Raw genomic sequence first — 12,495 nt, 5'->3', positions numbered from 1 at the left:
CTGACCGGGCGATGTCCGCCTTCAGTCTGGCCATCTCCTCGGTGAGCTGCTGGATGCGCTTCAGGTGGGCCTCCTTCTCAGAGTGCAGCTTCTTGTACTCCTCCGGGTCCGTGTCCTTCTGCTGGCTCACCAGGTTCTGTAAAGATGCACAGCGAACTCTGCCTTTACCCTGACCCGTAACAATGAGCAAAACCCGCAGATTAAAGGAAAATAATAAAAATAAATAAACCGGTCTGACCTGCGTCCTGGTCTTCCAGCGCTTGATGTCCTCCTCCAGGAGCTTCTTCTCGGCCTGCAGCATCCCGCTCTTCTCGCTCAGCTCCCTGTTGGATTCCTGCAGGGGCATGACGTCTGCCTCCAGCTTACACACCTGGGAGCCAGGCAACATCAGTCAGGAAACATCACTCTCAGCGGCCTCTAAATCAGGCTCACAAATAGCATCGTCTACTTCCGATCACTTCAAGAGCTTCACACGTCAGGGTGCAACATCTGAACCTGCTAAACTCCTAAGAGTATTAAAAATGCAGACCACAACCAATTTTCCAGCCTAAAGAGTAATATTCTTACCTAGCAAGATTTGGCTGCATTTAATATGACATCAAGTAGATGTTTCTTACTACACTTGCTGATAACTTGGCTTATTTTAATGCTAATTTCTTCTCATTTTTAAAATGGCCTTTTCCACAGTGTGCAGGCACACTCCCAGTGCTTGCCTTAGCCTGTGTCTGCTGCAGCTCCTTCTCCAGCCTCTCCCTCTCCTCCCGCAGCATCTTGTTGGTCTCCATCAGCACGTTCATGGTCTCAGTCTTCTTCATCAGCTCGTCGTGCTGAGCCAGGGTCTTGGCGGTCACCTGCAACGTTCACGGTCTCGTGAGGACGTGAGAACTTACGCGCCAAACTCTAACGAAGGAAGGCGGTTACGGGGGGCGGTGCCTCCCATGAAAGGATGCGATGCGAAGGCGGGGTAATTCCAGCGCTCATTGTACTTTGTATTACCGTCCTAATGTTGTAGCTTGTACTGCCCCCTAGTCTGACTTAGCATAGGTTAGGTAAGAATAATGTTCACTGTGTGGACAGGACTTTGTGTTCTTGGCTATGAATAACTCTACAAAATGAGTACTGTACCTTATCACACCTGTGTATGGTAGTTGTTCCAATGACCTTGATAGGCACTTTTGTACGTTGCTTTGAATAAAAGAGTCTACTAGATAAATGTAATGTATTGTAAATGGGTGAAGCTGGCCCACCTGCAGTCTCTCCCGCTCGGCGTTCAGGCTGTCCTGCAGCTCCCTCAGCTGCCTCTCCAGGTGCTCCGCCCTCTGCCTGTGGCGCAGGCTCTCCACCTGGGCCACCTCGAACCTGGTCTCCGCGATCTCCTTCTCCCGCCGCACGAACCTGCCGAGTGACACACGCGCGCGGGCGTGAGAGACGAGCGACTGAAGGAGCCGGCGTCAGAGCTGATGACCTCACGCGGGTGACCCAGTCGGTGAATTATAGACACAGAGTGAAAGGATGAGTGTGTAAAATAAGTGTGTGGGTTGTCCACCAAGGAGCTTGTGAATGTCGAGTGAGAAAGTGTGAATGGTTGGTGAGACAGCACTTTGGCCTGTGAACGGGGTCGAGGAACTAATCATGTGAACGGGGGCAAGGAAGTAACAGTGTGAACGGAGGCGAGACTGCTCTTTGGCGTGTGGACAGGTGCGAGACTGCGCACGCCGGCGTTACCTGAGGATCTCCAGGAGCTGCTCCTGGGACTTGCCTTCCTCGGTCAGGGAGATGTTGAGGGGGCCCTCCTGGGCGGCCTGCTGAAGGGACGCCACCATCTTGTTGCTCATGCTCTCGATCTGCTCGTGCAGGAGGCCGTTCTGCTGCTGCAGGTCCTCAGCGCGAGACAGCAGCTTGGACGTCTCCTCCTGAGGGCAGGAGAAACCCAAAGGGCAGATGTTGGTTGTCTGGTGGGAAAGGGCTAAATAAGGGGCAGAGGTGAGAGGGGAGCTCGAAGCTCCTAGAGGAGGCTACCTTCAGCATCCTCTCCTGCTCCTCCCAGGAGACGCGGGCCTCCAGCAGCTGTGCGCTGGCCCTCTGGGCCCGCTCCTCCAGCTGCTCCCTCATCTGGGACGCCTGCTGCGCTTGCTTCTTGGCGGCCTGGAGGGCCTCCACGTCGGCGGCGTGCAGCATCAGCTCCCGCTCGTACTTCTGCTGGGCCTCTGCGGCCAGCTTGGCCTGCAATGGGTCGCCACGACAACCATCACCACGGCGTCACTCACACGTACAGGAACAGAAGGACACAGGGCTTATAACAGGGAGGGCACAGGGGCTGAGGGGAGCGAGTTGACATACCTGCTGCTGGCTGTCCTGGATAGCCTGCTGCTCTTGGCTGGTAGCCACTGTGGCCCTCTGCAGAGCCTCTTGGAGCTCGGCCTGCAAGGCACTCAGGCTCTTCTTCAGCTCGCTCACCTGGGCAGGGGGGTGAATGACGCGCCATGGCTCAGAGGCTGAGACAGAAAGACTTGGTCTTGCCTTATGGAGGCCTGTTACATTAGGCGTAATACCACAGACTCTCTGTTGTAATCAGATCTCCTGAGTAGCTTCCTTCCTTCACTTCTTAAGTAAATATAGGAGACTCTGGTTGGTATATTTCAGTTTATGAAATTCCTGAAGAGGCAAACCTGTATGACCCCTAACTCACCATTTGGCCAATTTTGGGCCCAAGGAAACTTCAAAGGGCTAGGCCAGAGTGGCCTAGAGATACAAACTAGGGTGGGGGGTGGGTAGTCATTAGAGGTGTGTATGTGTGCGTATGCATAGGTGTGGTGAATATGTGCGAATGTTTGTGTGAGCTTATTAATAGGGAAATCCTCAAGCTCACACTGGGTATGGAACCACACTCACTGGATTTTCGATACCCTAAAACTGGTTAATACACCGATGTGCATTATGCAGGGAATTCTGGGTCAGGCCAGACCAGCTTCTCTATGCAACACGTCCATGTCTGTGACACCCATTATAGGTTGCTGGACCTACATCTTTAGATTAGATGGTGATTACTTGTAAATAAATCTCTTAATTTTAATCTGCTAGATTCTGAAAATGAATATTTTACTTCATCCTCACTTCCCCGACAGGCCTTATAATAAAACAGCAGGGTTGGCCATAAAAGTCTGGGGCAATGTTTCCACCAACACTGTCAAAGCTGGTACGTACACTGCTAGGGGCTCAATATTTTGATGTAACTAGACGGGTGAGCTGAAACCCAGAACAACAAATTCCATTTTGCTGAAGTTGCACGCTGAGCTTTTGGCCTCGAGGGCTAAGCGAAGGACTCTAATGCACCTGGCGTGCTCTGGTGTTTAGCCGTGGCGGTACCTGCTGCTCCAGGTTGGCAACGGCTTTGCGTTTCTCCTCCAGCAGGCCCTGCTTCTCCTTCTCCGAGTCCAGAAGCTTCTTCTCCAGCTCCCTGTGGTACTCCTGGGCCTCCTTCAGACGGCTCTCGATGGTGGAGCGGGCCTGCTCGGTCACCTTTCAGAGAGAGAGAGAGAGGACACAGAGGCAGCATGACAATCCACTTCTAGCTTATATGATGGGGGGCATTGGATGTGTCCGTAGGAACCTGCAAAAGGCCCAAAAGGAATGGGAGGCCTCACCTGCTTCTCCTTGCTCAGGGACTCCTCCAGACTGAGCACCATGGCCCTGTACTGCTCCACGTTGGTGGAGGCGGTCTTCAGGCGCTCCTTCATGTCCCCGGACTGCTCCTCGGCCTGCCGCAGACGGGTGCGGATCTCCTCGATGTCCTGGTCCGACCCACGCAGCCCTGGCGGCCCAAGAGAACAGTGGTCAAAGACGCAGACGTGGGTACGTCGGGTGGGGTTCCCGTGTTACCGCGAAAACAGCTACGGTAAAATGTTGTGAATGTAGAAAGTCCAAAACCACAAGCCTAAGTATGCCATTTAATTGGCATTCCTGTCCAAAATACACACCCTGTTTACAGTTACAATGCTGCATGGGTTGACCTACATTAATATGGAAAGTTTGAGAATTTCCCACTATTAAAAAAGCAACACAGTTAAAAAAAGAAACTCAGCACAGTGAAATATTATGTACCATTATCATGAAACTTGATACCAAATTAAACAAACAGTACAGCACATCAAAACTAACACTTCCACAAATAAAAACATCATTACAAAGTCACGTACCCAAATGATTCCCCCGGACCCTAAATACTCCTACCTCTGAGAGCTGCCCCTGGAGAGGACGCGGGGGTCAGCTGGTCCTCTGCGCTGCTGAGCTGCTGACGCAGGGTGCTGACCTCCTGCTGGGCGGCCTTCAGCAGATCTTTGGTCTTCTGGTGCAAGGCATTCTGGGCCTCCAGCTGCTTCTTAGCATCCATCAGCTGCAACTGTAAGAACAGCACGGGATGAGAGAGGGGTTATGGGAAAAGCAGTTTTCCCACTACGTGCCCTGGGTGAAGCGAGCGAGCGGACAGAGGGGAGGGCGTGCGCTTACATCCTGGTTGCGTCCCAGAAGGTGCCTCTGCTCCACCTCGAGCTCCAGCTTCTTCTGCAGCTGGCTGATCTCCCGCTCCTGCTTCTCGATCTGATTGTTGAGCCGCTGTCTGGTCTCTGTCTCCGAGCGCTCCAGAGTCACCTTTCACAGGAAGGGGGGAGGGAAATGGCAAACTTCAGGGTCCAAGGAACCAACTTGGAGCTTAAAACGCAAAAGGTCTATGGGGCCCGGGTGCTTGCGTTCCGCTCACAGGTACCTGTATGGACTGGAGGTTGGTGAGCAGCATGTTCTGGCCACGCCGCTCGGCCAGGATGGAGTCCTTCTCCTGGCTCAGCCTGGATTCCACCATCTTCAGCATGTCTCGCTCCTTCCTCAGGTTCTCACTGCGTGCCTGAGGGGAGAGCAAAGTGCGGGGTGTTCAGCTTGGGCCTTTCAGAAACATGGTAAATAAAAACATTTCTCAGAGCACACACACACACACACACTCAGAAACACATTCACAATGCAGAAAAGTCTGCCTTAAGTGTGTTCGTCAGAGCCGGGTGCTGGTATAACCACTCGATGACAGGGGTGTCCAAACTTATCCAAAAAGGGACAGAGTGGGTGCAGGTTGTTACTATAGCCCAGCACTAAGACACCTGGGTCTACTTAACAAGGTCTTGCCTAAAGACAGGGATTAGTTAATTAGCTGAATCTCGTGTCGTAGTGCTGGGCTACAACAAAAAACCTGCACCCACACCAGCCCTTTTCGGATAAGATTGGACACCCCTGACCTACACTGTCATTTAGGGCCACAACCATGCCTTTGCCACAGAATTCAAGCTTAAAGTATTTAAGGCATTTTACTTGTACAGTATTGCTACTTATGTGTCTATGGTTATTAATCCCCCCGTCCACAATCACTTCCGCCATCCCCCTGTCCACAATCGGTTCATTCCCAAACACTCTTATAGTCTTGTAATGAGAATTAATTTTATTTTTTCCCTCGCAAGTTTAAAATATTACCTTGTTTTAAGTGACTTTTTGCTTGTCAAGAGAAACAGTCAAACCCTGTTGACAAATCTTGAAATGAACCAAAGTGTCTCACTTTATTGGCAATTTTTTTGTCTTATTCAGCAAAATAAGTTATATAAATAAGATTTTATGTCAAAATAAACAAAATAAAGACAAAAATTCTTTAGATAGACTTTTTGTTTTTTGCAGTGCATTCGTGAGTGCACACAAGCACAAGGTGCATAGTCTTACTCCTCAACTCCCAAGCACACGTGTACACACATGCACACACCAACACACGCGCATGCACACACGCACCCACAAATGCGCACACACGCACCCACAAATGCACACACACGCGCACCTCAGCCATGGCCAGCCGCTCGTTGGCCGCACGTAGGTCTTGGGTGATGGTATGGATGGTTTCTTCCTGTTTCTGCGAGGTGGCCGTCGTCTTCTGGCTCTTTTCCCGAAGCGATGCTATCTCACGCCGGTACCCTTCCACATTGTCCTGAAGCATTTCATACCTGAAACAGGCACACAGGAAATGAGCCGCCCAAACAGGAAATGAACCACAACCCCCTGAGATAAAGATGTCTGACCCGGCCTAAGGTCTTTCAAAGAGGCAGAGTCTAACTTACAAAGACCTTGCAGGATAAAAAAAATACATCCAGTATAATAAATGCATAAATGAGACAAAAAGTCCTCATTGTACATTTTTCTCAGCAATTTCTCAGCTCTGAGCGTGGCCTGCTTCACGTTTAAGTCCAATGTAACATGCAGTCGGCTCACCGCTTAGAGGCGAATTCCAGCTGTGTGGATATCTTGACGTTTTGAGAGCGGAGTTCAGAGATCTGCTCCTGCAGCTTCTCGTTTTGCTCACTGAGCATCTTGTCATTCTCAGCCTTCTCTTTCTTGTACGTCGTGAACACCTCTTGAAGCTAAGGCATTAAATCATTGCATTAGCCAACAAAACTAAAATGATTACTTTTCTTTTTAAACAAACAAATATATAAATCCAGAAAGGCCACTCACCACTGAAACAGCTAAGAAATATATTAAAATGTGTCAAAGCAAAACAAAGCATCCCTACACGGTAGGACAGGAGAAATCCATACTAGGAAAAATATCATCTGAAATTGAATACTGCCCTCTAGTGGCTAGCACTTCCAAGAGCCCCCATACATCGTCGCCCTCGGAGCTGAGCTGACCTGCTTGAGGGCGGCCTTGGCCTCGGCGGCCTCAGTGGACTCCACCGCGGTGACCTGCACGGGCGTGGCCGTAGTGGGGGTGACCGCGGGGGAGCGGCGGGGGGTGGAGGTCAGGGAGAACTCCTCCGGTGCCGCTCCTGGGAACAACCAACCGCATGAGCACCTTTCTCCCATTTCAATCCTGGCTTCATATTACAGCTTCAGCTGAAGTCAGCAGGCTGCATCACATCATTGCCACTCATGCATTTGATACAATTCAGTCATTCTCTTGCTCTTGAAAAATGAAAAGAAGAAAGCCAACAAGATTGGCTCTCCATCCAGGAACTGAAAGGAGGAAGAGATTGCCCTAAGTGACTGATTTAACAGGCTGCCCCTGAGGGAGAGGCACAGAGGGGCCAGGGCTCACCTTGCGTTGGGAAGCTGACCCCCGTGGTCTGAGCCAGCAGAATGCGGTACATGTCCCTCTGTCGCACGATGGACTCGGTCAGCTGCATCTGGTGGCTGCGCTGCTCGCGCAGCTGCTCCAGCTCGCTCTGGACCTTGTCCAGACTCAGCTCCAGCTCCGATCTCCTGCAGAACGGAAAAACTCTGCGTCACTGCCACCCATCAGACATGTTCACCAAAGCCTGCATTGCATACTCAGTTCTCTGCAGCATTTGGTACATTCAAGAGCAACAAAGCAGGCTCATTCACTCCTGTTTGAAAGGCCACTGCTGTTCACCATAACCTTCATTGACTTGATTGTTTACAATCTCCACAAGCTTTGACAAAGTTTCTCAGTGAAGCTAATGGATTCAAAGTCCTGGTTTAGCCATTTAAAAATGGAAACTTATGGATAAAACCAAAAAACCCCAGCTGCGGGTCCAAATCCAGACTGCCTGGTACCTTGAAGACGTGGCTTCCATTTCCTCCTTCTCCTGAGCCTCCCCCAGCTCTCTCAAGGCCACCAGGAGGCGCTGGTTCTGCTGCTGCAGCTCCTCCACGCTGCGGAAGGTGACCAGGCGCTGGGAGATGACCTCGGAGGTGCTGGTGATGTCAGCGGAGCTCACCTCCTCCTCGTCTCGGATCACGTGGTTCCCACGGGCCTCCTCCAGCTCAATCAGCAGAACCCGGACCTGCAAGGAGACGTGGGCGTCATTTCCAGCCGTGATAAAAACCCTAACAGGGTTTTGTTTCTTTGTTTTTCCTTTTCCCTATAAAAACAGGGAAGTTTTTTTTGGCTAACCTGTTGAGACAGGTCACCGAGCTGCAGCTCAAACCTCTGGTTGTCCCGGTCCAGCACGGCGGCGCGCTGGTTGGCTTCGTCAGACTCTTTCTGCAGGCGACCGATTTCCTGTAATCACAGCCGGTTTTAACTCACTGCTCAATGACCCAGCAAACGCAGAGCAGACCACGCACGCCCTCCCACCTTCATGGCCTGCTCCAGCTTGGCGGAGAGGCTGGCGACAGACTTCTGCACGCGCTCAAACTCGTCCCGCTGCCGCTTCAGAAGGGGGGCCTTGGCCTCCACCTCCTGCACGATCTCGTCCAGGTACTTGTTCACCCGCTTATTCTCCATTTTCTCCATCTGCAGCTGATCCTGCGCCTCCACATATGCGTTGTACAGCTGAACGCAGAGGGGGAGGGGTGTCAGTTTTGGGGCATCAGGCTTATATAACTGGTTCCACCCACAAACATACCAGACAGAGCCAGAAAGAGATGACTTCATGACTTAATTTCTTCATTTCTTACCTCTGTTAGTTTCATGCCAGGCTTCACGATCTTTGCCACAGCGGCTGCAGTCGGGGACATTGTGGTCAGCTGCTCTTCGTTCAGTACATCTATGCCTGAAGAATGTCAAATAATCAATGATTAATTCAGCCAAGTAAATACTTATGCTGAGCTACAGACTGCTAATCATTCCAGTAGAGTCAACCAATACTTTAGCATGAAATACTAGACTACTGGATATTAGGTAGTAACAAACTAGAGGATACATTTAACAGCCATTTGAATTCTGAACTACAAACACTAAAGGTGTGCAAGTTTTCCTGGATGACAATGTATGCCTAGGACTTGTAGAAATTCCTGACTTCTTTAATTGGTAGTCTCCTCCTTATGCCAGAGGGCCAATAAATAAGGCCCATCACCAATGGAAAAGTATTGGGTATTGTGCTTTGCAAAAATAGACTAAATAGACAAAAACAGACTTCTTATAGATGCCTTAGTGCATCCATGTTTCACTTTTGTTGACATTTCCCTTTAACAGTCAAAACATTGTGCTGCCAAGCTTTTTCTAATCAATCTATACCATCTAATTAGGGGTAGCCGGTCACATTCATAGATAAAATGTGTGGCAAGAAGAAACCAATAAAGAAGGTGTCACCTCTGCACTTAGAATCAGAGAGCAACTCATTGGCATTGTCCAGCTCCTTCTCCAAGTTATGGATCTTGTCATTCAGCTCTGCTTCAATCTTATCCTTGGATTCCTTCATTTCCAACAACCTTTCTTCAGTGGCCTTGTTGGCTGCAGGGGGTATAATGACAATAAGTACTATGACAAATGAAAAAGCAGCAATAGCCCTTCCATCAAGACAAAGTCATCAGGCTATTTTGGCTTTTTTAATGCCCATAACTGCAATTTAGAGGGTGGATTGGAGGTAGGACCACAAGGCATGGCCATATTATAATTATTCTGATGACGTGACAAGCAAGGATATGCCTTTGTGAGAAGTGACCTGGAATTTATTTTCTCTCTCATTCAAAAACAAAAAATGGATGGTCAACAAATTCCAATAGGCTGTCAATCAAGCACTGGTGTAACCATTCAAAACTTCCTGTGCTGAAATTCATAATAATCATCCAAACATACTGCTCATCATCATTATGACTGGTAGTCTGTCTTAATCGGCTCCCTGTCAAACAGAACTCCTTCGCCTTCTGACCAGGCAGCATCAGCCCTTCAGATTTGCCACCATCTGGGGTCCTGCTTGCCCCTGGCACATCACATAAAGACTGGCAAACCCCACCTAGCCCACTGTCCTTTTGGCAGGATTTGATTTAAAATGCTCCAGCGTGACAAATGATGGAAAATATCTGAATTTCAGCGACAGAAAATATATCCAAATTTATGTTTGTACCCAAGATCTACTTCAACAGCGTTCTTGTACAGAGGCTCACTCACCCTCCCCGGCCTCCTTCAGCAGCTTGTGGAGTTCCTCCACAGCTCGAGCCAGCTCCTCACTCTTTGACTCAGAGTCCTCCGCCGCGCCCTGCAAACACCAGACAAGGAATCTGTATGTAATGCGGATTATGACAGTAGCCATTTTAACTCTTTAAATATCAGCCACCGCTATGGGCCGCATGCATCACACAGCCACATACAGCTAACGTTCTTAAGTTCCCCTTACCTTGTACAAGTTAGACAGCTTCATGTGAGCATTCAGCTCATTGCGGAACTTTTCCTCCATACTGGCCTGTTGCTCCTTCCCCTTAAGAGGACAAAAACACTTTACAACACTGTAATTCCTTCTAATTACAAATTTGTTGCAGATTGATTCATTAATAATGAATTACCTCTTTAAGCTTGTTTATCAAATCTTCTGTTTGCTTCTGCAAGTTCTCATTGGATGCCTTCAGGCTGGTTACTTGGTCTTCAAGTCTGACCACCTGCATAAAAACAGAACATAATGTAAGGGAAGTAATCTTGGGTATAGACCGCAAGCATTAGATTGTTTCTTTTTTTTTAATGGTTGAAATCAGCAAGTCCCATGGAGATTACGGTACCTCTTCCTTCTTGTTCTCCAGATTACACTTGAGCTCCAGGATCTCATTGCCCTTTTCTCTGGAGAGGGAAAGCAGCTCCTCGCTTTTGGTCTTCAGCTCGGTGTTAAGCCAAGTGTTCTGGCTCTGGAGAAGATCTTTCTCCTGCTCCATTCTCTTTTCTCTGTACTAAATTTGAATGAGTCAACACAGTCACAAATGAGACACTACAATGCAGTCCCCCATGCCCCTGGACCAGCAGAAAGGAGAATGCTGTATCGCTCACCTTGATGGAAACCTCCGAGGACTGGAGCTCGTCCAGTTTCAGTTGAAGTTCCGTCTTCGCAGCATTGGTCTCAACAAGTTTGTCACTGAGGCGTTTCAAGTCCTCTGTAAGGACCAACAGAGTTGCCCATGCTTCTCAAAAATACTAGACATTGATGCACCGATATATGCTTAAAACAAACACTTATAATTATTTGCAAGAGAGTCTGTCCCAGTATAGCACTGTGTGCAAGACAGTGCTACTGCGCATACCGTTAAGATGCTCCACTTCTTGGGACCGCTTCTCAAGCATACGCACAAGTTCCCGTTTTTCTTCCTCAAGCTCATATTTAGCTTTGGAGAGTTGGCTCTATAACAGAAATATTGCCAAGAATAACATTAACAACCTTACTGTTTAAATGCATTAAGCATGTGTGTATCACACATTACATAATTTGCAGCAGGACATTATGACAAAACAGACAAATTACAATATTCACAGGCTCTCACCTGTTGGGAAGAAAAATTCTCTGCCACCACTTCATGTTCTTGGTTCTTTTCTTTCAATGTCTTCAAGTCTTCACCTGCAGAAACAAATATTCATTCAATACTCGCGACTTCTGAACAGGTATGGCGTTTTTCACTGATTCCAACATACAAGTGTCAACTTACTGAGCTTGGCGAACTCCTCTTTGAGTTTGTGGTGCTCCTGTGTTTGTAACACAAACTGGTCCTGACTCTGGGCCAGCCGTTTCTCAACCTCAAAGTACTGTTGCTCTGGAGGTGTTAGATAACGAGTTAGGATCTGAATCATAGAATCCAGTATGACAGAAGAAACGGAAGCAAAACATTTTATGTAGTGGCACTGAGCAACATCGATGATACATTTTCAACCATACGCAGTCAATTTTCAGTGAGCTAGAGCAAGACCAACGTAGCACTGGAGCTAACCGGCTAGGAAACCTTGCTAGATTAGCTCGCTAACGAAAATGCAACCAAGGACACGACTCATTATGAAAATGAGCCATAATCACATACAAACATCTGGATCTTTACATATAGATTCTTGTTGTTAGACAGCAAAGTTTCACTTTTACCTGCAGAGCTCTAACGCTAGCACTACCTCTTCGTTTGTTTGCGAACAAAGCGGAGGCGTAGCTGGCGATTTGACATTTCTTAGGAAACCCACTGGTCACCGTTTAGGCAACTGTGTCACTCTTGGAATTCAACGAAAAGCAACAGATGCAACAGTAGGTGGCTTATTACTAGACACCTTACGGGGTAGACTAAGCTGAAGGCAAAGCCAGCCAGCCAGCCTGCCTGTCGCCAGGTAAATCAGCCATATTCGCTAGCTTAAAACCATTGCAAAGAATACTTAAATTGTGGAGCTAAACACCCATTTGGATTACTAGCTTTACAATACGTTATGTGTTAAATACCTTACGTTAACTAGCACACAACAAAAAATCTGATAGGATGTCGCAGCAGGTTCACAATGCATCTAGCTAACGTCGTAAACTAGGAGCTCTTGTTATGCAGGTTCTCAATTTCATAGCATGTTGATGCCAGTTGAAAAGTGCTCTTAACAGTATAACTTACCGCTATCAACTTTAAATCGCTCGGAATGTGACTTGAGAGAATCTATTTCAGATTGCTGATCAGAGAAAAACTTCTCGAGTTTGTTTTGAACGGCTTTTGGGAGTTTACTTATCTCCGACCGCTCCAATATTTGCTGCATGACAGCCGCCATCTTTACCCCTTCTTTCGGTTCGAACGGGGA

General features: G+C 48.4%; 1 protein-coding gene across 3 annotated transcripts in view; it reads right to left on the bottom strand.

The window, feature by feature from the left end:
- The window catches only part of tprb (translocated promoter region b, nuclear basket protein), a 22,684-nt gene extending 10,189 nt beyond the window's left edge, over positions 1 to 12,495 (bottom strand). For all 3 annotated transcript variants that reach the window (XM_035414573.1, XM_035414575.1, XM_035414574.1), the window contains exons 1-30: positions 12,315 to 12,495; positions 11,388 to 11,492; positions 11,226 to 11,299; positions 10,989 to 11,085; positions 10,738 to 10,841; positions 10,476 to 10,640; positions 10,266 to 10,358; positions 10,100 to 10,180; positions 9,874 to 9,961; positions 9,076 to 9,216; positions 8,442 to 8,536; positions 8,119 to 8,316; positions 7,936 to 8,043; positions 7,596 to 7,825; positions 7,117 to 7,280; positions 6,711 to 6,847; positions 6,292 to 6,440; positions 5,864 to 6,026; positions 4,763 to 4,897; positions 4,507 to 4,647; positions 4,231 to 4,399; positions 3,645 to 3,811; positions 3,367 to 3,519; positions 2,341 to 2,457; positions 2,020 to 2,223; positions 1,726 to 1,913; positions 1,248 to 1,395; positions 714 to 851; positions 239 to 370; positions 6 to 136 (exon numbers count right to left, since the gene is read on the bottom strand). In XM_035414573.1, the coding sequence (XP_035270464.1) occupies positions 6 to 136; positions 239 to 370; positions 714 to 851; positions 1,248 to 1,395; positions 1,726 to 1,913; positions 2,020 to 2,223; positions 2,341 to 2,457; positions 3,367 to 3,519; positions 3,645 to 3,811; positions 4,231 to 4,399; positions 4,507 to 4,647; positions 4,763 to 4,897; positions 5,864 to 6,026; positions 6,292 to 6,440; positions 6,711 to 6,847; positions 7,117 to 7,280; positions 7,596 to 7,825; positions 7,936 to 8,043; positions 8,119 to 8,316; positions 8,442 to 8,536; positions 9,076 to 9,216; positions 9,874 to 9,961; positions 10,100 to 10,180; positions 10,266 to 10,358; positions 10,476 to 10,640; positions 10,738 to 10,841; positions 10,989 to 11,085; positions 11,226 to 11,299; positions 11,388 to 11,492; positions 12,315 to 12,465 (4,166 nt within the window). In that variant the 5' untranslated portion in view covers positions 12,466 to 12,495. The remainder of the gene's footprint in view (positions 1 to 5; positions 137 to 238; positions 371 to 713; positions 852 to 1,247; positions 1,396 to 1,725; positions 1,914 to 2,019; positions 2,224 to 2,340; positions 2,458 to 3,366; positions 3,520 to 3,644; positions 3,812 to 4,230; positions 4,400 to 4,506; positions 4,648 to 4,762; positions 4,898 to 5,863; positions 6,027 to 6,291; positions 6,441 to 6,710; positions 6,848 to 7,116; positions 7,281 to 7,595; positions 7,826 to 7,935; positions 8,044 to 8,118; positions 8,317 to 8,441; positions 8,537 to 9,075; positions 9,217 to 9,873; positions 9,962 to 10,099; positions 10,181 to 10,265; positions 10,359 to 10,475; positions 10,641 to 10,737; positions 10,842 to 10,988; positions 11,086 to 11,225; positions 11,300 to 11,387; positions 11,493 to 12,314) is intronic.

Source organism: Anguilla anguilla, chromosome 4 (genome assembly GCF_013347855.1).
Source record: "Anguilla anguilla isolate fAngAng1 chromosome 4, fAngAng1.pri, whole genome shotgun sequence".
NCBI lineage: Eukaryota > Metazoa > Chordata > Actinopteri > Anguilliformes > Anguillidae > Anguilla > Anguilla anguilla.
Note: the sequence above shows the minus strand (reverse complement) of the source record. Positions and strands in the feature narration are given on the sequence as shown.